This window comes from Hemitrygon akajei, chromosome 8, assembly GCF_048418815.1.
Source record: "Hemitrygon akajei chromosome 8, sHemAka1.3, whole genome shotgun sequence".
Lineage (NCBI taxonomy): Eukaryota > Metazoa > Chordata > Chondrichthyes > Myliobatiformes > Dasyatidae > Hemitrygon > Hemitrygon akajei.
Window position 1 is genome coordinate 86307885 of NC_133131.1, and position 26516 is coordinate 86334400.

At 39.3% G+C, this 26516-nt stretch overlaps 1 protein-coding gene across 1 annotated transcript in view; it reads left to right on the forward strand.

Moving 5' to 3' along the window:
- agmo (alkylglycerol monooxygenase) overlaps nucleotides 1–26516 on the forward strand; it is a 354023-nt gene that overhangs the window by 50284 nt on the left and 277223 nt on the right. The window contains exon 3 of the mRNA XM_073052942.1: nucleotides 25931–26082. Coding sequence (XP_072909043.1) covers nucleotides 25931–26082 — 152 coding nt within the window. The remainder of the gene's footprint in view (nucleotides 1–25930; nucleotides 26083–26516) is intronic.

Consider the following 26516-nt stretch of genomic DNA (forward strand, 5'->3'; position numbering starts at 1 on the left):
GTGAGCAGAGTGCTCAGAACCATGGAATACTCAAAATGAAGCTGTATTCAGGAACTTACCACATAGCATTTTCATTGAAACAGGCATTGGCTTTCTTTTGCTCTGAAAACGCTAAAGCTTTGAAGATTGGCATTCCTTCAGGTGGAATGGCAGAGAAATCAATAGTACATATAAATTAATGTCACGGCTTTTTTTTTTGCTTAATACTGCTTTTAACTTAATCTTTGTTAAGCATTGATAATTAGTAATTGGTATATTATTGACACATGCACCAAGGTCTTGTGGAAATCTTTTATTTTCATGCTATTGTGACAGATCGTTGTATACATTAATACAATGGAGAAACAAAGAACTGAGCGTTAAATACTGTGTTACACGAATAGATAAAGTGGACTGCATGTAGACAGATAAGGTAGAAGATTGAGAAATCAAGAGTTCATCTTTATCATCTGTTCAAGAGTCTCATAGTAGTGAGGTAGAAGTTGTCTTTGAGCCTGGTGACACTAGTAAGCTTTTGTGTCTTGCCTGAAGGGAGGGAAAGAAGAGAAAATGACTGGGGTGGGTGAAGGTCTTAATTATGTTGGCTTCTTTCCTGAGGTAGCAGGAAATATAGACAGAGGTAATGAAAGGGAATCTGGTTTCTGAGATAGACTGTGCTGTGTTCATTCTCCCAGTAATTCCTTCTTGTCTTGTCCAGAGGAGTGAGTTATGGTTCATTTCTTTGGGCAACAAATGATAATATTTTAAAATTTGATCTTATTAATCGATTCTGATTCATTTGTTGAACAACTTTATTCAGAGCTGATAATACAATGAATGCAGCAGTACAGAATTCTGGATGGATGCATGCGTCAGTAATTTGGAGATAGTTTGGTTTCTAATGTTGGTGACAATATTCTCCACTTCAGATTGTTTTGTCATGAAGGTGTCATTGCCAGGAAATCAGACTCAATTTTAGTGAAGCAAAAAAATTAATTCCAAGAGTGCATAATGACACAACAGCTGGCTACTGAAACACGTACGACGCTGGAGGAAATCAGCAGGCCAGGCAGCCATTGGCATGGCACAGTAGTTTTGTGCCATTGAAGTCAATCCTATGGGCGTTACAAATGCAATCTTCTACTACCGCCGATTTCTCTGGGTAACCCAAACATCAACCGTGCTCCTGTATAGATGTTTCCACTGTTGTTCCCATCTGGCTGATAGATGCTGCTCCACATTCACAGGGAATCCTGTAAACAGCAGCCAACCTGAGTCCCAGCTCATCTTTAACCCACATAAGCCGGGACCTGAGCTTCCTTACGGGCTTGTGGATGGTATTAATCCAGTGTTTCTTCAGGATCCTGGCGAGCCCCCAGAAACCATGAAAATGTTGGGAAGACAGGTGCTAGTGACAGATACTTCCTTGTTAATCGATTTTCTGTTTTATCCTGTCAGCCCTTGTAATCCTGGTATTTACAGGATTCCATGTGAATGGGGAAAAGCACATATGGGCCATTAATTGCGTGTAACTGGGAACACTGACTCCAGAAACTTTTGGTCTGTTTGTGTAAAAGGGAAAAATATCATAAACATGTGAAGTCACCCAAGTGGCAGAAAAACAGTTCAAATGTAGGGAGCAATCAGGCTTTTTAGGAATGGTCGAGGAACACCAACAGGAATGACAGAAAGACAGGGAATAGAATCCTTTGCTTTCAATTTCTGCAGTGGACGATACATCAGAATCAGAATCAGGTTTATTATCACCAGCATGTGTCCTGAAATTTATTAACTTAGCAGTAACAGTTCAATGCAATACATAATATAGAAGAAAAAAAAGTAAAAAATAAATAAATAAATCAATTACAGTTTACGTATAATAAGTAGATTAAAATCATGCAAAAACAGAAATAATGTAATGTAAAAACTGAGGTAGTACTCATGGATTTAATATCCATTTAGGAATCGGATGGCAGAGGGGAAGAAGCTATTCCTGAATCGCTGAGTGTGTGCCTTCAGGCTTCTGTATCTCCTACCTGATGGTAACAGTGAGAAAACTGCATGTCCTGGGTGCTGGTGGTCCTTAATAATGGACGCTGCCTTTCTGAGACACCGTTCTTTTAAGATATCCTGGGTACTTTGTAGGCTGGTGCCCGAGATGGAGCCAATTAGATTTACGACCCTCTGCAGCTTCTTTCAGTCCTGTGCAGTAGGCCTCTCCCTCTCCCCATAGCTGACAACGATGCAGCCTGTCAGAATGCTCGCCACGGTACATCTATAGAAGTTTTGATTGTTTTTGTTGACATACCAAATCTCTTCAAACTCCTAACTGAAGTACAGTCACTGTCTTGCCTTCTTTATACTTCATCGATACGTTGGGACCAGGTTAGGTCCTCAGAAATCTTGACACCCAGGAACTTGAAGCTGCTCACTCTCTCCCCTTCTGATCCCTCTGTGAGGATTTGTATGTGTTCCTTCATCTTACCCTTCCTGAAGTCCACAATAAGCTCTTTCGTCTTACTGACGTTGAGTACAAGGTTGTTGCTATAACACCACTCCACTAGTTGGCATATCTCACTCCTATACACCCTCTCATCATCATATGAGATTCTACCAACAATGGTTGTATCCTCAGCAAATTTATAGATGGTATTTGAGCTATGCCTAGCCACACAATCATTGGTATATAGAGAGTAGGACAGTCGGCTAAGCACACAACCTTGAGGTGCACCAGTCAGCAAGGAGGAGATGTTATCAACCATTCGCACAGATTGTGGTCTTCTGGTTAGGAAAGTGAGGATGCAATTGCAGAGCTATAACCAGTTTCTGTAACTTCTTAATCAATATACGCTGAGCTATAGTCGATAAACAGCATTCTGACATATTCATTTGTATGTGACTCATTGGTATGTCTTTTTAGCCTATAGGAATTGTATCTGTATTTTGGAAATACTTTGTGTTTTAGAAAATGTTTGTAATTTGGAAATCTTTTATAAGGTAGAAATTCTCTGAGTTTTAAATGTGTTTTACTAATTTTGTCTGGATCTAAAAATAAATGAACTTGTTTAAGCTACTTTGCCAGCAGGAAGTATCTCCTCTTTGGTAGGGAGGGGGGAACCAACCACTCAAATAATAGCTAATGGCAGTTAAACTCATCATGGAGGATAAACAGGGAAGTTAAGAGTAGTAGTCCATGAGCCAGTAGGGTTGGTCGGTACTATCTGAGGGGAATAATGCTTATAGTAATTTTTGACAAGGTATTCATCTCTAGAGTTAGAAAATATGTGATGACATTGCACCAGTGGTAGCTTTATGTGTGATATGATGCATTTTATAACATTATCCTAAAATAAGCATTTCTGAAAAGTGGCCAATATAAAGTACAACATATATATTCAACCTAATGGTATTTTGTCATCAGTGATCCCTCAACATTGAAGTTTGTCACAGTGATAGCTGAGTTCAAGCACTTTTCATCAAATGCTGTTATAAAATTCTACATTGAAAACTATGTCATTGGTGGCACTCACAGTACAGAGCCCAATTTCAGTAGAGTGAATCATTTCATTTTTAGTAAAAATAATTGTCTGTTGTTTAGTTTGGAAAAGTCAATAAAAAACCCTAGGACACATATAATCACATACATTTGTAGAGAATTGATTCAGGAATTCAAATAAGTAATCAGTTTTTGTATATATTCCATATTAACATCAGTACAGCAGAAAATGTTACCCAACCCCCCAAAAGGTAAAAAAAAGCTCATTTGGAGAGATTTCTGGAGTTTTATCAATGTCATGATATTGTCCATATTGTTGTATCAAATCAAAACAATCTTAAGCTTTTGTCATAGCATATAGAATTACAGTACAATAATTCAAATGTGGGGTTCCACATGGCCATAACCTAGGCCCTATTTGGTGTACAGTGAATATATTTAATCACAGACTGCTTTCCATACTTTGTTTTCCATACTTTCATAACCTATTAATCATAATAATTTTCTAAGTCTTCCACGTCTTCCACATCTTCATCTGAACTTTCCACACTCTCTGAGATGGATGCCTGGTTCTCACAGTCTGCCAGTCTACACGTCAGTACACCTGAGGCCATTTGCAACACACATACCTCTTGGGAGTGAACATTTTTTTGGACAATTACAGACCAGTAGATCTAGGACGGCATCGGGTGCTGGCTGGCCTTCCATCCAGTGCACCACCAACTGTTCAGCTTCCTCTTCTCTCTCCATCTTCCATCCTCTGCCAACAGGGCTTGGCACTTGTGGGTCCTTCTCCAAACATCTTCTCCATATACCAGCCTGGTAGTTGGCTCGCTGTGCATGTTTTGTTAAGCAGTCCTTGCATAGTGGGAATTGATGACTTTTGATGATTTTTCAATACCTGAGCTCATTGACCTTGGTGGTCTATGCTTTTGGGGCATACAGGAGACATGTAAATACCCCCAGTTTGTTCATCAGTTCCGGGGAGAGGTCCTATTCCTGACCCAACTCTGAGAACGTGTGCTGAGTTTCCCTGTTGAGGCTCAGAAGTTTTAGGGCACTTGTCTTCTGTTTGCCTGCAAAAGCACTTACAGTGTCACATCCTGTATATGCGTGCAACCCGATGAGAACACTACAAACCTCTATGCCAACAGTGGCAGCAACCTTCCAGATGTCTGCAAGCCTTGTACAGGTTCTAGTGCCACACTTCTGGAACAGTGGGGCTACAATCTTGTCACAAAATGCTAAAGACATCTGTGTCTTCTGAGCAGATCACTACAGATTGGTATCCCTCTCTTGTGGCTTGGGCAGCATGGAGAAGTAGGCGGCTATCTGCTTCTTGTTGACACTGAAGAGCTGACACCTCCTCACTGTCTTGAGATGTGATTCTGTAACATTTGTCATTCACAGTTGCATACAGAATCTTCTCCTGTAGCTTTGCTCTGTACTTCGCCTTCCTCCTTTCATGGACTGTGAAGCTAATGAGAAAGAACCATCATTTTGAAGTAGAATGCTTTATTCTGTGCTATGTATAGTTTTGAAAAGTGTATTTCGGCATGGGGTTATAAATCGAGTGATAACACACAGAAAGCTACCACCGCTGAAATGCTGTCACAAATTTTCAGGTAGCACTAGGGGTGTATACCTTGCCAAAAATCACTAAGAGTTATTCCCCCAGATGGTAGCGGTGGCCCAAATTTGGGGTCCTGACTCACGGACTATAGCTACAGTATAACCCCACTTTTGGTGACTGTACCTGTATCTATCTGTATCGGATAGGGCTTAAGATCTTCATTTGAGTTCAGAACTTCACAGTCAGCAAACCCAATACTAGCACAGCTGCTCAACACTGGATTTGATCTTGTCGTGATTCAACATCTATGTAGGCAGGTGATGTACGTAACAACAAGGCAATTATTAAGAATATTAATAAAACAAACAAACCTGACTCAGTTTAATAAATAATTCTTGCCCTCTTTTCCGCTCCCTCCTTTTCTTCTCCCTGGGATATATTCACAAACCTCTTGAATAATCATGTGGATTACTTTGTCTGCATTTTTATTTTGGATTGCTCAATTCACTAATTTGTCCTTGTGATATATAAAAAAAGAACATCCCACCTCCTTGATTTGACTTTCTGGTCCTTGGTAATTAATTTCCCACGACATTTTCCAAAAATTATACAACAGTTGTCAATCTTGGGTACACAGTTAGTTAATCCATTATGCTGATGCGGTTTTCAGTGATTGCTGGAAGGGTATTGCCCAACAATTCTTTTGATGCACTGCTTAATGCCAAATCAAATAAATTGTATTTATTTTATTTCTGGGCAAAGTCCATATGGAAGGTACATGTATCTTTTTAAATATTTGCTTTTGCTTTCTAGGTAAGACATTATTGTGATTGTACAACCAAATTTTCCAAACCTGATTTATCTGATATCATTTCAAGTATTTGGCAGAAATATATTGGTCAATAGGGCAGAGTGTTGTTTGGAGTGGCTTATGAAAGATAGTGCTTTCTCTTTCCCTTGATGCTGCCCCTTTCTGTTTGGGATGGCAGAGCCGAGTCTGGATACAATGCAGTCCTCTGTTATTCAGTCAAAATTCATAAATCACATTATCCACCTTCCTGCTGATACATCAGTGTAACTCTATTTTCCATCCACTGCCCATCATGTATATCTGATTAGAGTTAGGGAATCTGTGCCAATGGTAGCGGATTAAAGTCGGCTTCAGCCTGTTGATATGATTCCAGTAGAAACTAGGTTAACAATGCCCTAGCTTGAATTGGATTTAAACCAGCTGGCAAAAAGATTGGAAACTAGAAATTGGGGCCACTTGCACAGATTCCATATTTTGAAAATTATGCATAAGTGCATTTTTTACCTTGGGTAGATTATGCAAACAATTATGTTCATGTGGGTGACATCAGGCTCACTGGTGAATTGGCCTAGGCCCTTTGTTGTTCAATTATACTTTGGCTTACCATATATTTGCCTGGTGCCAATTTCACTTTGGTAGTTCATGCTTATTTAATTCTTAGTTGAAATTATAGCCTTTGGGTTCAACCTACTACCTTTGATGTTCACTCACAGTAAATCTTGGAGAAGGTTCTGCATGGACTGGAAATGATCTGGAAGTTAAAGATGAGCACACAACATCTGGTTTTCAACGGTCAATGTTATGAGAAATGAATCAGAGGTCTTCCCAATTACTAGTTGTATCTTCATTGTGAAAATAATTCCACGTAACATGTGATTACTGACCCACTGTTCAACTTATCACCATGGTGTGGCATGATGCCACTCACACTATCGAGTTAATTGGCTCAGACAATCACATAGTGAGTGTCTTGATACAAAGAAGAGCAGCAGGCCTGACCTCCTCCATGATTTTCTCACCTGTGTGGCAGCCTTTTCTTTTGTGTTGGTGGCTCCCATGGGGAAAGTCCTTTCAGTGTAAGCTCCCCAACAATCAACACAGCAATAACTTTAAAGCTATGAGGACTGTCTAGCAACTCCCAATTGGGAGCAGTACAGGTTCATCCTGAGTGCTTGGTTCTCTGTGCCATATACCATCCATCTGCTTCAAACAGACATTTACTCAATATCATGAATATCTTTGGGTATTCTGATAGGGAATTATGTAGGAATTGCTTCCCATTTGTCTAGTTTTGCATTTGGCCAAGAACAGAGGTGAAAGACGTGCTCAATTGCTCCTTCCCTGGCTTGGCAAACAATGAAAATACAAATGAGAGCTTTTATCAAATATTTAAGCAAGTTTAAAAAAAGTGAGAAGTGAAAGAAAAGAAAGAAGCACTAATTTGATTGGTATTTGAAGAAACAGCCAAATGACAAGGCTTGGATGATATTGTCAGCAATGATGTCATCATTAATGGTGTTAATATAGTTTCTGGGTCCAGATGAGTCATCTTCTTGAAAGCCAGGGAGAGTAACAGTCAGAAACCAAAAGTGCAAAACTGTGTATTTGCTGGAAATTTGAAATAAAAACAGAAAATAATGGAAGCTTTCAATAGGCCAGGTTGCACCTGCGGAGAAACAAATTTTGGGTTGGTGGTTTTTCATCAGAGTTTCTCAAATGAGAAATAAATATTAAGTTGTAGAGCAAGGGAGGAGGAGCAGAGAGAACAGAAAAGACGTGATGTCATAGTCTGGAAACCAGGAGACGAACACGTGGAAATATTGATATTTGAAAAGAATATCCAGAGGAGGTGTGGGTAGGAAGAGAAAATGAAGACTGAAATATCAGCAGAAGAGAGTGAGTGAAGAAAATAAACCGAATGCTGGAAATGTGAAAAATAGAGAAGAATGGATGACAATCCTGCTTGCCACCAGTTCCAATCTGAAACCCGAGGGTTTGAGTGGCTGCTCATTGAAATTGTGCTAGCCCCTAGTTGCAATCCCCATGTCCTGGCACTGCCCTGATGTTCTTTTGACTGCTTGGCGATAGCAAAGGTTTTGAAGAGCTTTTAAATATCTGCTGTAACCACTAAATACAAGGAAAACAAATAACACTCCATGTGCAGTATGTAGGCATATACTCCAATCAGGGATGAGGCCATGCAAGACCTTATAGTTGGGAAAGGAGCTTGCCAACATGATTGAAGTTTTAGTGGGAAAGCATTTATGAATAATGATTAATTTTCCAGAAGCTTTCAGAAATGATGTTCAGGATTACCATTAAATATATGAGCAAATTTAGGCTATTTGGCCATTTGAGTCTTCACTGCATCAAATTTTCTCTTGCCTTCTCCCCATAATCTTTAACCCCTTTATCAATCAACAATATCAATTTTTTGCCTTAAATACACCCAGTCATTTGGGCTCCATTCTACTGTTAGTTACAGAGACCATTATATCCTGTACAGCCACAGGCAAGGTCCGTGAGGACTGGAGAATAGATCATGTTGTTCCTTTGTTTATGAACAGCAATAGGAACAAATCAGGAATTTATAAAGCTGGTAAGCCTGACAAGTGTGGTCAGGAAATTATTTGCAAAGATTATTAGAGATAGGATATACGTGCCTCAGAAAAAAGCATAGACTTATTAGGAATAGTCAGCGGGAGAGGTTTAGTTTTATGTGGAGGTGATAAAAAATATTGTGGGTACAGCAGTGGATATTGTACATATGGTCTTCACGAAAGCATTTGACAAGGTCCTTCATGGTAGATGATCCAGATGATTTTGGTGCTGTACGTGGGATTCATGGTGACTTGGTAGATTGGATTCAAAAGCTGGCTTGCCCTATGGAGGACAGATGTTAGTGGTGGAGGGGTGTTGTTCTGACCAGTGGTCTGTGGTGTTGCACGAGTTTCAGTTCTTTGGCCTCTGTTGTTTGTGATATACTGTTTGTAAGTTATTTGGAAGAAAATGTAATTTGGTGTTTCAGTACATGTGCAGATGTTACAAAAATTGGTGGAGTTGTGAGCAGTGTGCAAGGTTGTCAGAAGGTCGAGCAGGATATAGACTAGTTGGAAACGTGGCCAGAGAAATAACTGAAACAGACATGATGGTCTGGACAAGTGTGAGCTGTTGCACTTTGGGGGATTAAGTGTAAGGGGAATGTACATAGTATATGGCAGGACCCAAGGAGCATTGGTGTACAGAGAGATCTTGGGTTACAAGTCCAAAAATCCCTAAAGGTGGCAGCACAATTATATAGACTGCTAAAACGGCATATAGCATACCTGACTTCATCGATGGCTGGATTATTGAATGTAATATATTGGAAGACATGATGCAGCTATATAAATCTTTAATTTAACTACATTTGGAGGATTGTTTGCAGTTCTGGTCACCGCATTACAGAAGAGATGTGAAGTCTTTGGAGAAGATGCAAAAGAGGTTCGCTAGCATGTTGACTCGGGTTCAGACTTGGATGTATTTATCACAGGTACATCAAAATATACAGATAAATGCAATGTTTGCATTAACAATCAAAACACCTAGGGGTGTGCAGGAGCAGGCCATAAGTGACACCTCACCTTCTGCGACCAACATAATAGGGCCACCATTTTCAACAGAGCAACACAGAACACAAGAAAATTGAATACAGAAAGCAACAAAATGATAACAGCTTTGTTAAATCCCCTTATAAAATGATAAATCCCCTTTGCTGCCCCCCCCCACCCACCATACATATCTACCACATGTACTGATTTGAAAATATTAGTTTACAAGGAGAGGTTGAACAAAGTTGAATTGCTTTCTCTGGAGTGTCAGGGTTTGAAGGGTGACTTGATAGAAATATATAAAATTATATGAAGTACGCAGTGCCTTGTAAAAGAATTCAACCCTTTGTTCACATAAATGAGTATAAAAACCAGGGGTTTTCCTCAATTTAGATGAGAATTTTTATTTGTGAATCACATGATCTTTTCTTTACAGAATAGCTCAAAATACAGGGAAATTTGTAAAGCGTGAAAAGCTTAAAAATTCAAAAACTGAAATGTTAGTAGTTCAAAAATATGTGATGGAGCAAGATTTGCCATTCTTCCTGGCAAATTTGCTCAAGCTATGCCAGGTTAGATGGGGAGCAGCATTCACCAGCAATCTTTCAGAGATGTTTGACTGGGTTAGGGTCAGGTCTCTGACTGGGCCACTGAGGCACATTTTCTTCATTTGAAGCTACTCCATGGTTGTTCTGGCTGTGTGCTTTGGGTGATTGTCCTGCTGGCTGATGAACTTCCTCCCCAGTTTCAGCTTTCTGGCTGAGGCTAGCAGGTTTTTATCCAGGATCTCTCTGCATTTGGCAGCATTCACCTTCCCATCAATGCTGACCAGATTTCCAGTTCCTGCTGCTGAAAATCATCCCCACAGCATATGGTAAGGATGGTGCTATCTGGCTAATGCACAGTGTTAGATTTGCACCATGCGTACCAATTAGTGTTCAGGCCAAAAAGTTCTACTTCAGTCTCATCTGACCACAAGACCATCATCCAGCATCTATCTTTACAGTATCTCCTAGGTGACGCTTTGCAAAGTCTTTACAGGCAAGGATATGCTTTTCTTTTTTAGCCAGGGCTTCTTCCCAGCCACTCTTCCATAAATAACTTTTTTGTGCGAGGCCGTTGAGTTTGAAGAACTGTGAAACTTCATCTCTAGCTTCAACCATGGACTTCTGCAGCTCACTGAGAGTGACTATGGTGTCACAGTAGCCTCTCTTACAAGTGCCATTCTTCTCCAGCAACTAAGATTAGAGGGGCAGCCTGACATAGGCAGAGTATGGCTGTGGTTTCACTTTTTTTCTACTTTTTCCCGATGGACTGCACTGAGTTCTGAAGTATGTCCAGTGCCTTTGAGATGGTCTTGTAAACTTCGCCGGATTTGTGCTTCTCTATTATCATTTCCCTGTCTTGTCTTGAATGTTCTTTTGTCTTAATTTTGTTTTGGTCAGTTGAAAATCTACCATACTGTTGGACCTTACAGAGAGAGTGGGTATTCATACTCATTTAAAATAGGTGATCATGCAATTTTCTACATCAACTAATTGACTGAGTTGGTAAGGTAATACTTGAGCAGTATTTTGCACCTGACGAAATTTAGTGTAGTAATTACAGAGAGGATGAAAACTTTTTCAGCCTCACAATTTTGGTTTTTAAATTTTGGTAAGTTGTTGACAGGTTTTGAAATTTTTCTTTTGATTTGACATGATGCACAATGTTTTGTAGATTAGCTCAAAAAATCCTACTTCAATATATTTTAAATTTAGAAAGTGAGACAGTAAGATGTGAAAAATTGTTGTGGGGGCTGATAATAGGATGGATAGTGTTTCCTCCCAAGGTGGAAATGTCAAATACCAGAAGACATGGGTTTACAGTGTGGGGGAGGGGAGTTTAAAGCAGCAAATTTTTGTTTATGCAGAGTAATGGGTGCCTGGAAACTTCTGCCAGGGAAGGTAGTGGAAGCAGATATGATGCAACCTTTAAGAGACATTTAGACAGACACAAGAACAGACAGGGAATGGAAGGAATATAGACCATCTGCAGAGAGTTGTGCAGTTTAAATTGGCATCATTGTTATCACAGATATTGTGGGCCGAAGGGTTTGTCCTTGTGTTCTTCTGCTGTATTATTCTATTTTTGATGTTTCTATTTTGAAAATACTAAGGTCAAGTAAAATAAAACAAAACACCATCATTTACCTTTGTAGGCAAGTTGTGGAACCTCATTCCAATAATGGACAAAACTTGCTGATGGCAAAAAGCAAAGAGGCCAGATCAAGCTATCTGTGTTCCATTTCAGGACACAGCTGAGGTCCAGAGGAAGAGGTGACCCACTTGTTGCACCCAGTTGACTGTTCTCTGTAGAACCACCTGATTGAGAAAGCACGGTCTGGCCCGTTGTTTTCAGGATCTGTTTTTATTTTGACCAAGTCTGACCACGCCTTTGTCCAAGCCTAGTTTCGGCTGTTGGCTTATTGGCAGTTGCAGATGCAGCATCTTTGCCTTTGTTGGTGATCTGTGTGAATTAGGAGATGATGTTGGCATTTGATCTCTACTCCCACACAAGAAAGGAGGAACTTGTTCTTTCATTGTTGCTGGAACCCTAATGAGTAGGGAGAAACGGCTTTGCTGCAAAATTCCATAACATTGTCTTATTTACAAGAAAGGGTTTTTTTTTCATGACTAAATTTCATTTCTGTTTGTCTGGAAGCTAGAGCGATTTTTTTCTTCAACTTATGCACAGCCTGTTTGCAATAAACCAGTAATTATTCAGAGATTGCACTGAAGATGAAGTCCGTCTGGTCCAGCAAATTGTTAAGTGCAGATGTTGGAGAGAATACAGGGTTGAAATTCTGTGTCAATGGTTTTAGTGAAACACAGAACTAAAATTTCTCGATCTTCTGCTGTTTCAGTAAAATTGCTAACAGAAGAAATATCGTTCACTTTAGTTTTACATAGTATTTACATGGCCTATTTTCTGAAGCCCCCCGTAACAGTACAGAAGTGACTAGAATTCTAAGAGCAGAAGGAAATGAGATTTGCACATGTGAGAAGCAGGTCAGTTGGACCTTCATAATATTCTTGCTGTTTGTGAATAGAGTACAGCTATTTGTTTCATATAAATTAGGAACAATCATTTTTTACTACATTATGATCACCAGTTACTTTACAGGGTAATTGCTTAAAACATCTGTGGTACTGGTTTGTAGCTGGCTGGCTGGGCAATTAAGTGGATGTCTGTGCTAAATCTTTGCACCTGACAGGATATAAAACTGAAATTAAAACAGCTTCAGGTTAACTCCACTTGCAGCTGGGAAATTTGTTTTTTTAAAGGATTTTTGGTTTCCCTCGTTTTATTAAAACCATTTTATCAAAAGGTCCTTTTATTGGAGAACTGGCTACCTCTAACGAGGAAATGCTGTAAAGGTAGATGAGATAAAATAAACCATGTGAGAACGTTGTGCTACAAGAAAGAAAGCAAGCAGCTACAGTAGGCTGTTCCTTGTGGGAGAGCCGTTCTATGCAATCCAAACTATATTGTACCAGAAGCGTAAAATAAAACCTGGTTTGGTTGACTTGCTTTTACTGGGCTAATGTAATGGTGTTCCTGTGTGAAAAGGGGCATATGTATCTCCTAGTAAGAGGGAGCAGAGAGTATTTTGTATCCCTTTGCCTAAAGATCATTATCTATGTTTTCTCTCAAACCACATACAATACATTTTAACATTGGAAAATAATACCATTTGAAGAGTCACTGGGCTGCCTATTTTCCAAATCATATGGATTGATGTATAAACGCTTAGCTAGGTGGGTCAGTCGACTTTAATCTTCCATAAGAATGTTCTTTCACTATAGCTGCATTTCTTGTGCATCAACCTGAATTCTTGCCTGAACTGTGGACCGTGCTGCTGTTATTCAACAGCGCCCTGAGATGTTTCGTTGAACAAAACCAAATCTGAAAGATTTCTTTTTCATATGAAACTTTCTCTTTGTACTGCCATTGAAAAATATAGCAGCTTTACTATTTAACAGAGCTTTTCTTGGCCAAGGATCACAAAATGTCAAAATAGGCTGCTTTGCCTATTAAATCCGTGCCAGTCTTTTTCTGTATGTGAAATGTGGCCGCCTTTCTCTGCAATGAGCTGGACATACTCAAATTGTTAACGTGCTTATCTCTTTATCGCCAATATTCTTCAATGTGAAAGGAAAATAGGGTTGGCCTTAATATGTCCTTTCGCACAAACAGATGATATTTCTTTCTGAACTGTGGTCTACGTGTTGAGTTTGTGAAGTACAGCAGCTACTTTGTGCACAGTAAGTTGAGGTCAGTAAACAGCATGTGAATGAAAGATGTCTGCTTCTTCGTAATATTTAAAGGGGGAAATCCTGTCACATTTTCCTCCTTTTGAGATGATCTTCTCAGCAAACAGAAGGATATCACATCACATTCAGCAACAGAGTTTTCCCTTGCTGTAACAATGAAGTGTCGGTCAAAAGTGCCTGTTTAATGGTAGTGAATACTGCCTACTGGCTGAGAGATGGGATGGCTTCCAAATGAGCCAACATGACTGTAGTATTCATCTTCAAACAATTGTGCAATTCCTTTTCTGTGGAGAAATTGTGTTCTGTGAAGCTTCAGCCATTATAGGTAACTCCAGTTACGGTTTCTGATCATTTTCACTATTTACCAAAGCATTCTTCCTGTTGTATGTAGCCACTTTGTCTTTATGAACAAGGCTGAAAAAAAACCCAGCAGGATTAATGAGTAGTTCACCGTATACGTACTGGAGTTTGAAGATTGGTAAAGTCTAGGTAAAATAAAGTTGAATTAGTTTGGAACAAGAAATCTCATTGCATCTTGGTATATGAGGCTACAAACTGATCCGAATCTGTATCAAGGGATTTAACTTCTTGGTGATAAAATATTTTGAGATTATCGCAGAGCTTTGAAAATAAAAAAAAATAACAGTATCTTCTGTATAAACCAGAGTTGATAGGGTATTAATAAGTGACGGATTTTATTTCCTGAAGAATATAGTTGGGATGGGATCCTAGAACTAGCAGAACTGATGTAAAATTGCTTCTTGATGGCTACTTATGTAAAAAAAAATGGGAGCATAAATGTATGATTTGAAATTTAGTTGGAAGAAGATTGGGCAATACTTAAGTATTGTGAGGAAGTAAGAAATTAATAATTTCTGTTTTATACAATTTTTTATTTGTTTTGGAATGTTTGAAACAACCAATATCAGTAATGATCCAGTTCTTTTAACAGCATTAAAACAAGCTACCCTGTGACAATAGAAACAACATCTAGATTCACTAATGGATGGCATTAACATTGCTTAAACTCAGATACCATGTTTTTGTCGAATTGACTTGCCTAAATGTGGAAATAGTTGGTTGTGACAGCTGGAGTGGGTATTTTTTGAGTAAACCCAGACATATTCTGAATGAGCAACGCACACAAAATGCTGGTGGAACGCAGCAGGCCAGGCAACATCTATAGGAAGAAGCACTGTCGACGTTTGGGGCGGAGACCCTTCATCAAGACAGGATATTCTGAATGATGCCATTACGTTGAGGCTTTTCAGTGATGGGACAAATTCTAGGGTAGAGTGTGGGATGCAATAGAGTAAAGTAGGTAAGTACGTGTAACTAGTTGTATTTGTTTATGGATTGTGAATGAGATGGGTATCACTGTTAATTTTGACAAATGTTTATTGTTGTATAGTGGAGAGTATCCTAACTGGCTGCATCATGGTCTGGTATGGAAAGACCAGTGCTCAGGAATGCAAAAGTCAGCAGGGAGTGGTGGATACAGCCCAGTTCATCGTATGCCAAGCCGTCCCCACCACTGAGCACATTTACATGCACAGAAAGCAGCATCTGTCATAAGACACAGGAGTAGAATTAGACCATCCAGTCCATCGAATCTGCACCAGCATTCCATCATGGCTGATCCTGGATCCCACTCAACCCCATACACCTGCCTTCTCACCATATCCTTTGGTGCCCTGACCAATCAGGAAACGATCAACTTCTGCCTTAAATATTTGTACAGACTTGGTCTCCACCGCAGTTTGTGGTAGAGTGTTCCACAAATTTACTACTCTCTGGCTAAAAAGTTCCTCATTTCTTCTGTTCTAGAGGGTTGCCCCTCAATTTTGAAGCTGTGCCCTCTAGTACTGGATACCCCACCATAGGAAACATCCTTTCCACATCCACCATTCAACATTTCTTTCAACATTCGGTAGGTTTCAAAGAGATCTCCCCCACATTCTTCTAAATTCCAGTGAGTACAGGCCCAAAGCTGCCAAACACTCCTCATATGTTAACCCCTTCATTCCCGGAATCATCCTTGTGAATTTCCTCTGGACTCTCTCCAGTGACAACGCATCCTTTCAGAGATATGGGGCCCAAAACTGTTGCCAATACTCCTAGTGCAGCCTGACTTGTGTCTTTTAAAGGCTTAGCATTTTCTCCTTGCTGTTATGTTCTATTTCCCTTGAAATAAATGTTAACGTTGCACTTGTCTTCTTTACAACCAACTCAACCTGTAAATTTATCATCTGGGAGTCTTGCACAAGGACTCCTAAGTTCCTCTGCACCTCTGATGTTTTCTCCCCATTTAGATAATAGTCTGCACTATTGTTCCTTTTATCAAAATGCATTATCATACATTTCCCAACACTGTATTCCATCTGCCACCTTTTTGCCCATTCTTGCATTGCCTCCTCAACACTACCTACCCCTCCACCTATCTTTGTATCAGCTGCAAACTTTGCTGCAAAGCCATCAGTTCCATTATCTATGTCATTGACAAACAGTGTGAAAAGCAGCCACCCCAATACTGACCCCTGAGGAGCGTCACTAGTCACCTGGAGCCAACCAGGAAAGGCCCTTTTTATTCCCACTCACTGCCTTCTGTCTGCCATCCTTGCCAGTATCTTTCCTGTAACGCCATAGGATTTTATTTTATTAAGCAGCATTGTATGGCTCCTTATCAATTGCTTTCTGAAAATCCAAGTAAATGACATCCACTGCCTCTCCTTTGTCCACCCTGCTTGTTACTTCCTCAAAGAACTCTAACAGATTTGTCAGGCAAGATTTCCCTTTACGGAAGCCATGCTGACTTTGACTTATTTTATCATTAGTTTCCAAGTACCTTGAAACCTTATCCTCAGTAATAGACTAACACTTTCCCAACCACTCAGTTTAGGCGAACTGGCCTATAATTTCCTTTCTTTTGCCTTCCTCCCTTCTTAAATAGTGGAGTGACATTTGCAATCTTCCGGTCCTCCGGGACCATACCAGAATCATGGAGTGATTAAAGAGTGGAGTGACTCTTGAAAGATCATGACCATGATCATCAACGACTCCCACCATCCAGACTATCCTCTATTTTCACTACTACCATCAGGCAGGAGGTACAGGAGCCTTAGGTCCCACAGCACCAGGTTCTGGAGTTGTTATTACCCTACAGCCATCAGGCTCCTGAACTGGTGTAGATAACTTCACTCACTGCAACTCCAAACTGATTCCACAATCTACAGACTCACTTTCAAGGACTCTACCTCTCATGTTCTTAGAATTAATGATTTGTTTTTTTGCATGATAGTTGCTTGTCTTTCTTTATGTTTAGTTTTTCATAAATTCTATTGTATTTCTTTATTTTCTTGTAAATGCCTGCAAAAAATATCTGAATTGTGTACGGTACCATATATGTACTTTGCACACAAATTTTACTTAGACTTTGACTTTGAAGTTGCCTTAGGGAAGCAGTGTACCTTAGGTATTGCAAAAGACCTGGGTGGTTCAAAACATTGATGACACTGTGCAAATATAAATGATGTTGTGGGAAGGAATTTCAAGGTGCTGATTCAGTGACAATGAAAGAGTTGCATCTAATACCTGGAACAAAGAAATATCTCTCAGTACTTTGCCTCTCCTTCATAAATACTTCTCAGCACCGTGACAGTTTGCTGTGTCCTGAAAGCTCAGTGCTGCCAAATGCTTGTAACACCATTTAAAGCTGAAAGACTGGATGCAGAAATTTCACCTGAGAGCTCCTAGTGTGCAATTAAATACCTCATCAGAGAAAATTAAGCCAGTTAATTATTTTGTTTCTGTTGGAAAGAAGATGAAATAGCTGGACGTGCTGAATTGTAGAATGGTTATCAATTTCAGACCTGTGTAGCAGTATGTTAGCTGGTACTGTGGATTATTTCCATGATATTCTGTCGAGAGGGAAAACTTGGCACCAGTGATGAATATTACTGTGACAGGAGTATGACATCTTTTGAAGCATCTGGCACCCTGCTAATGCATACTATTTCCAAGCAGAAATGGCTATGTGTTTGATTTTAATGCACAAAGCCAGTTGTTTACTGATGCCCGTTTTGCTGTTCAACTAGGTTGCTTAGGTTAGGGTCGTGTATTGGCCAGCCTGTGCAAGGTCAGCATATTTCATTCCCTGAATTACACGAATGAGCAAATTGGGTTCTTATCACATTATCAATTTCTTTTGAAATAAAGTGCAAGGCCATTGGGTGATGGCAGGGGATATGGCCACTGTGATAGCATGAACAGATTGATTGGAGAGATACTGAAGCTAGTGGATATAGAACTGCTTTATTCAGCAAAAATTAGCAACAAGCATCATATTGATTCACTCTTGGAAGAAGAGGCCTACTTGACCCAATATTACATGATATTTTTCTATGCTAAAGATCAAAAATAACAGCAGGAGAATTCTATAGTTACAATGTATCTACAATGCTTCCTTTGAATTACATATAGTTTTCAAACACTTCCTTCTTCACACCCACAGTCCAAACACCCAAAATAAATGTTAATCCTCACAGACTCTCTCTGGATTCATATATATGCAGACATTAAGTGAATGGTTGTTTCCTGGTTTGTAATCAGCCCCAATCTGCAGCTCCTGGGAGGTTTTTGTTCAGAGCTGCATTTTAAATTCAGTCTGCAATCCATATTCAAATCTGAAGATTTGTTGCTGCTGAAATTAATATTTGCTATATATCCTAACTCTAGAATATGCCCAAGCAGCCAATTAGATTGCTCCTACTTTAAATCATTATGAATTCAATGACCAATCTTGGATGTTGCCCGCATTATAGTACATGTCTTCTGAAGAATGGTTGAGCAAGCTTGGGCTTTTACGTTAGGAGCGAAGGTGGATGAACGGTGAGTTCATAGAGGTGGATAGGATTATAGAGTGGACAGCCAGTGTTTTTGTTTCCAGGGTGGTAATAGTCCATTTAGGGTGAGTGGAGGTAAGTTTAGAAGAGATGTTAGAAATAAGTTTTTTACACAGGGAGTGATGTGTGCTTGGAATGCATAACTTGGGATTGTTGTAGAGGCAGATACAATCAGGACATTTAAAGACTAAATAGGTACACAGATGTCAGAAAAACAGAGGGTTATGGACTGTGTAGGAAGGAAGGGTTAGATTAATTGTGGAGTGGGTTTGTATACAATAGGTCAGCTGGAAGGCCTGTACTATTCTATGTTCAATAGACTTCCATTTGTGAATCATTCTGTGATTTACGCTCGATTGTTACTAATGCTAGATCCTTTTATTTCAAGCTTTACCTAGTTGAATTAGGTTTTCGATGACATTTGAACCTGTGTTTCCATCAACTTAGATACATGAAACTGGGGCAGTAGCAACCCCTAGAACACTGCATCTAAGAATCAAATATCAGTTCATTTTTAAATTCAGGCACTGGCTGTGATGCCTGAAATGAAGAGCAAGAACATAAATTAATCTTTATTTCAATGCAAGATTTCATTATCAAATTGATTAAGTTGCACTTATTTCATGAGCAGGTTTATTGTTTTTCATAGAGCCATAGAAAAGCACAGCGCAGAAACGGGGCCTTCAACCTATCTCATCCATGTCAAACCATTTAAACTGCCTTCTGCCAGCAACTTGCTCTGGGACCATAGCCCTTCATACTTTTGTACTTTGCTAATTAGTGTCTGGTACCTGACCCAATCATTACTTTAAATTTGTTTATCTATCTATCTGTCTACTTACCTATCTTTCTGTCTGTTTGCCTATCTATTGATTGAGATACAGTGTAGAAAAGTGCTTCTGGCATTTCAAGTCATGCTGCCCAGCAATACCTCAACTTAACCCTAGCCTAATCACAGGACAATTTACAATGACCAATTAACCAACTAACCATGTGGTCACAGGGAGAACATAAAAATCCCCTACAGGCAGTGATGGGGCTTTAACCCTGGTCACAGGCGCTGTAACACATTGTGCTAACCACTACACTACTGTGTCACTATCTTCAAATATTTGAATACTTCTGTCTATTCTTGTGTCTCTGTAGACTCTCGGTTCCATTTAGTTCCATTTCCATTTCCATTCCAATTCTCTGTTCTTCAGTGTTCTTCAAGGTGCGTTATTTGCTGAGTTAGATGAAAGCAGGATTTCTGTGATCTCACCAGTCTGTCTCTTTGAAGTTGACAGAACTTGGATATGACGATAATAATACTCTACTTTTGATCAACAATTGAGGAAGCTCGTGGTAATAAGCAAGCAAACATGACTGGATAATATACCAGTCTGGGCTATTATGGCACAGTCTGGCCTGTCCCAACCTGGAACCAACAACAAATACATGACACAATCCAAACTGAATCCACTTACTTTACTTGGTCTCAATCAGGCTTGGGCTTGGCACTGAGGTCTCTTTTGGAACTTCCACTGAAGATGCTCTACATTGATGTAATGATAATATCAACAACTACCATTGTAACCATAACTATACAAGAAAGTTTCTGCAGTAGTTTACAATTTCTTAATTGGAAGAGAACAAAAGTGTTCATTGAGAATGGTTCCATTTTGTCAGTATGTTATTAGGTAATTTTTCATTTACCCAGTCTGCAGATTAATCATTGCCAGCATTGCTATTTTACCTTGAACTGTTTTAATGTATTGCAGAATTTCTTCTGCAACTTCTTCATGATGTGGTCATTAAATTCTGTTGCAGCAGGATGCAGTAGTGAAATTCTAATTGTTAGTTCACAAATTTCCTGCACCTCAGATCGTGCAGGTGGTCTAAATGTTTATGATAAATCCTGAGCAGCTGGTATGCAGTATAACAAATCCTTTTCCTGATGAAGTGCAATTCAGATGTCTGCATTCTGTCAACACCCTTTCTTGCAATTTCTTTTATATAAAAAATATTATACAGAGTACAGAGCTTTTGTACTCTGATTATTTTTTCCCAAAAGATTGTTGTTTCGATCTTTGACATCATGCTATGAAAAGTGTTCACTATTCCTAATGTTGATCCTGCCTAAATTTTCTTGTATTCCAGCAGGCTCACCACGTTTGTGGTGGCAGCTGATCCAAAGACCACTTTTCACTTTCTAAGTAATAATTCATACATCTGGCCAATTGTTACAACATTCTAGGCCAACATTGTTTTCTTCTAAAATGTAAATTAAACATAATTGTTTTCTTAACTCTATATAATGTTATTTTACCTACCCTGCTTGAAGTATATGCCAGCATTAGTATATGTCTGATTGAAGTTCAGCTTTAGAACTATGATAGTAATTTGTACGTTTTCAAAGCCAAATTGGAGCTGTGAATGTTAATTCTGAGGCCTTTTAAAGGGTTTTTTTGCAACCCAGATAAATACAAAGAGAAAGGCAACATAAAGTGAGGCTCATACAAAATGCTGGAGGAACTCCATCACCTACCCCCACCCCCCAACACTTTCTGATTTCCGCAGGCATTCCTTTCTACGCGATTCCCTTGCCCGCTTGTCCTTTCCCACTAATCTCCCTCCTGGTGCTTATCCTTGCAAGCGAAACAAGTGCTACGTCTGCCCCTACTCCTCCTCCCTCACTACCATTCAGGTCCCCAAGCAGTCCTTTCAGGTGAGATGCCACTTCACCTGCAAGTACGTTGCAGTCACCTGCTATATCTGGTGCTCCCGGTGTGGCCCCCTGTATATCGGTGAGACCCAGCGTAGATTGGGAGACTGCTTCACCAAGCACCTATGCTCCGTCTGCCAGAAAAAGTGGCACATCCCTGTGGCCTCCCATTTCAATTCCACTTTGCATTCCCATGCCGACACGTCAATCGATGGGCTGCAAGGAGGCCACACTCAGAAAGCAACACCTTATATTCTGTTGGGATAGCCTCCAACCTGATGGCATGAACATTGAATTCTCAAACTTCTGGTAATTGCCCCCCCCCCCCCAACCTCCTCTTCACCATTCCCCATCCCTGCTTCCCTCTCTCACCTTATCTCTTTACCTGGCCATCACTTCCCTGTGGTGCTCCTCCTCCTTTCTTTAAGCCCATGATCTTCTATCCTCGCTATCAGAGTTCTCCTTCCTCCAGCCCTTCATTTCTTTCACTAATCAACTTCCTGGCTCTTTACTTCACCCTTCCCAGTCTCACCTATCACCTGCCACCTTGTACTTATTCCTCCCCCCCCCCCCACCTTCTTACTCTGAATTCTCCCCTTCCTTTCCAGTCAGCAAGAAGAGTGTGTGAAACGTCAACAGCTTACCCTTTTCCATGGATGCTGCCTGGCCTGCAGAGTTCCTCCAGCATTTTGGGTGTGTTGCTTTTGATTTTCAGCATCTGCAGATTTTCTTGTGTTTGTAAAATGTAGTTACTGCTGCAGCTAAAATGTAGGCTCTGCCAGCTGTTCAGAAAGGGGCTTCTCAGGCGGAGTTTTAAAAAGAAGGGTCTTGGCCCGAGACACTGACCTCTTAAGCCTTTTACTAAAACATTAAGGTGCAAAAATAGGTAATCACTTGCTACTTTTGGCTGAAATTGAATAATATTTCATTGGGAAGAGTTGAGTGTTTTACTAGTAGAAGAATAATTGTATTCATCTCCTAGTTTCAACTAATCACTGGCGCTCGACCTGCTGAGTTCCTCCAGCATTATGTATGTATTCATTTGGATTTCCAGCATTGGCGGACTTTCTGGTGTTTAAAATGAACTCCTGCATAAAAGGGTGTGCTCACGTGAGATGAATTAGTCCATGCAACCTATAATCTGTAAATATCCCATGCAATTATCCACATGCAACACCCCATCTAATTCATATCTTTCAAGTGTGAGAACAGATGCTTGGTATGGGGAGGCTAAATATTCATGTGGTCAGCAGATGAGATGTGGCAGCATGACGGAGTGGTGAGTGTTGCTTTTCACAACTCCACCGACTTGAGTTTGATTCTGTTTGTGTAATTTATAGGTTCTCCCCAAGGTTGCATGGCTTTTCGCTTGGTTGCCTGATTTCCTCCCATGCCCTGTAGATATGTTGGGAGTTCAATTTGTTGTTATTATTTTATCCTGGAGTAGGCCAGTAACAGGAGATTTAATAGACATGTAATAGAGAATAAATTGAATGAAAGTTAAGGGATGGGACTAGTGGGAGCATATTAAACTGGCGCAAACAATGGTCCCCTTTGTTGTGGTGAAGTATGAAAAAATATAAAATAAATAAATATGATAGAATTGTAGAATTAAATTCTTTCCTTCCTAGTCCCATTTCTGGAACCCTGTTATCATCTTCAATATTTATCACTTTATTTTGCTTGGACCAGGAATTAAATCAATGAATTAAATGCTCTTTTTATCAACTGAATTTCACAGGGAGCTACTTTATACTTTAAAGTAAGACCTGCAGCAAACTATTCGTAGGTCACGTGACAAGATTTTTGCTGAATATTCTGATGTAACCAGGTTTCATAAAATTGGCACTGAATACATTTACTGATGGAAAATTGATGACAGAGTTATTTAACAATGAAAGGTCAGGAGTTTAATAGCAGAGATTAGTTGAATATAGGAGATGAATGCAATTATTCTTCTATGAGTAAAGCACTCAGCTCTTTCCAATGAAAGATTATTCAACTTCAGCCAAAAGTAGCAAGTTATTATTTATTTTTGCACCTTAATGTTTTAGTAAAAGGCTTAAGAGGATTGGATTCTGAAAGTCACAAAGAATTAGCTTTTTTACTGCAATTCAGACTGATTGGAATTTATTTATGAAATGTAATTGTCCAAGAAGGATTTTCCCAAAAGTTTTGAATCGTTCAAGAAGTGTTGTAAACATAGAAAGGTGAACTTTTGGTTCATTTGTTTAAAAGAATCATTTATTTTGTACAAGGCTGCAACAAAATATCACACTGCCCAAATTAAAACTAGTAATAAAACAGAGTCGGGTTTAATATCACTGGCATATGTCATGAAATTCTTTGTTTTGTGTTAGCAGTGCATTGCAATACATGATACAGTAATAAAAATATAAATAACAATAAGACATATATTTTAAATTAACTTGAACAAGTAGTGCAAAAAGAGAGCAAAAAATATTGAGGTAGTGTACGTGAGTTTATTGTCCATTCAGAAATCTGATGGTGGACGGGAAGAAGCTATTCCTCATGTCAAGTGTGTGTCTTCAGGCTTCTGTACCTCCTTCCTGATGGTAGCAATGATAAGATGGCATGTCCAGGGTGATGGGGGTCCTTAACAATGGGTGCCACCTTTTTGGGGCATGGCCTTTTGACGATGTCCTCACTGCTGCCTTAATGGAGCTGGTTGAGTTTACAACCACCTACAGCTATTTCTGATCCTGTGCAGTGGCCCCTCATTATCAGACAGTGATCCAACCAGTTAAAATTATCGTCATGGTACATCAGTAGAAATACGCGAGACTGTTTGGTGTCATACCGAGTCTCCTCAAATTCCTGATGAAATATAGTTGCTGTTGTGCTGCCTTTATAATTGCATCAATGTGTTTGGCCCAGGATAGATCTTCAGAGAGGTTGACATCCAGGACTAGTTAACTTAGTAGTTAAACAATTCGAAACAAAGACGGAATGCTAGAATTACACAGCATGTCAGTCTGTATCTGTAGACAGAGAGAAATAGAATTAATATTAAACAGAATTTTTGACAGAATTGGGAAACTGGAGGTAAATCAAGTTTTAAGATGCGGAGAAAGATGGGAGCTGGTTTAAAAGACGAAGAAAAGTTGTTGATAAGATGGATGTTAAACTATGTGTATAACTATGTGCACTAACCTAAGATCTTTTGATGTCCTTGATATCTAAACAAGATGATAGGAGGATGACTAAGAAACAAAAGCTCAATCTGGAAAGTAATTAATAGAGAATTCCAGGTGGACCAGAATTTAATTCTAGGAATTTGAAATAATAATACTGGAAATCCTTCCAGAATTCTCATTAAGCTTCTGAAATATTTGTAATACTTAGTGACACAAATTGTAGTCCTATTGTAGGATAAAAGAGTTTAGTAATTCCCTCTCTATCACAGCAGAACATAAATGGAATTTTTAAAAAAATAACAAATATGGTTCCTGGAATGAGCGTTTTCACTGACTAGGAAGGTTCCCTTCATTTCTTTGATAGCATTTTATGGAGGTACTGGAAAAGCCCAGACTTTTAACTTCTGTTGAACTTAAAACAGGGGTGTCAAACTCATTTTAGGTCACGGGCCGGATTGAGCAAAATGCAGCTTCATGCGGGCCGGATCAGTCGGATGCGTGCGAACGCAGATTTCGTTGCCTCCGTTTTTTCAGCCTGCTCTCATGTGTCTCAGTCTCTGCTATAACTACAAAGTGTTTCACTTTACAAATTCCGTTTCTTATGAAGAAGACTGCCGAGCAAGACTGCCGAATAAACACTAAAAACCCTGAAAACCTGGTACCTGAATAAACTCAGCATTAGCCATATCATACGCCATAGGCGCTTCGATTACTGGGGCCAGCTTTAATAGTAATTAGATATTATCTCGCGGGCCAAAGATAATTCCACCGCGGGCCGGATTTGGCCCGTGGGCCTTGAGTTTGACATATATGACTTAAAATGCAAGCTGGAGAAAATTGGATGTAGTAAAGATTTTATTATTGTTTACTAAAAGGGTTTCTTGTTTAATTTGAATTCTTCTCCTGATTAAGAGTTTAACCTCGATGCTTCCTTAACAAGATTGTGTCTTAAACAAGCAGTGTTAGAATTATATTTCTATTTCTTTCTTAAATCCCATTAATGTTGTGATGTTTTATAATCGTGCCTCTTTTGATTGTTTTATGATTTAGCATTGATTCCCAAAGTATCACTTATTAGATCATGAAGTTAAGAGAACAGATGGACACAAATACAAAACCTTCAGAGGAATAGGCCGGGAACTACCATAGGTTTTGTTTATGCGAACGAGGGCAAATAAAGATATTTGGCAGCACTGTTGCTTTTAAATGTAGTCTTTTTGTAGTATTCAGGTACAGTTTGCCACACTGACAGATTGAGTTCATATTTAAGGAGAGAATAGAATAGAGTGTTTATAGCAGTTTCAGTTTTGTCAGAATTAGTTTTTTTTGCTTTTGCCAAATATGCATCCACTTCAGAAAAATACATTGCCTACTAATTTTTGTATTTTCCTTTTTTTGCTAGGTTATTTGGGAGAGGCATTGAACTGACTGCTTATATCTATATCTGGGAGAACTTTAGACTCTATGTACTTCCTTGGAATTCGCCTTGGACTTGGTGGTTGGCATTTATAGGAGTTGATTTTGCTTATTATTGGCTTCATCGAATGTCGCATGGTAAGTAGATACTGATGGGCTATACTGATGTTATTAAAGATTATGTCATTTTTATTGCATAATATCTGTCACATTTGTTTAAAATTAAATTGAGACTCTGTCCATAAAACTTAAACTGCAGTAATCTTAAAGTAGTTGGATATGACAGTAATGCCATGGTTTGATGAACATAATCTAACACTATTAGATTAAATTACAAATCAGAACAGGCCATTTAGTCTACTTAGTGTTTGCTGGTGTTGCCTTACAACGTCTTGCTAGATCCTCTTGTGACAGCAGTCCTCTGTAATTGCCACTGGCAAAGAAACACATTTTTTGTGTGTATGATCAGAAATGCATTAAGCCAATGGATGATATCTGAGTACTGGGACATGGAAGTTCCTTTATGAAAATGGATGTTCCATGAGTTTATGATTGAAATCTCTTGTTTGGTA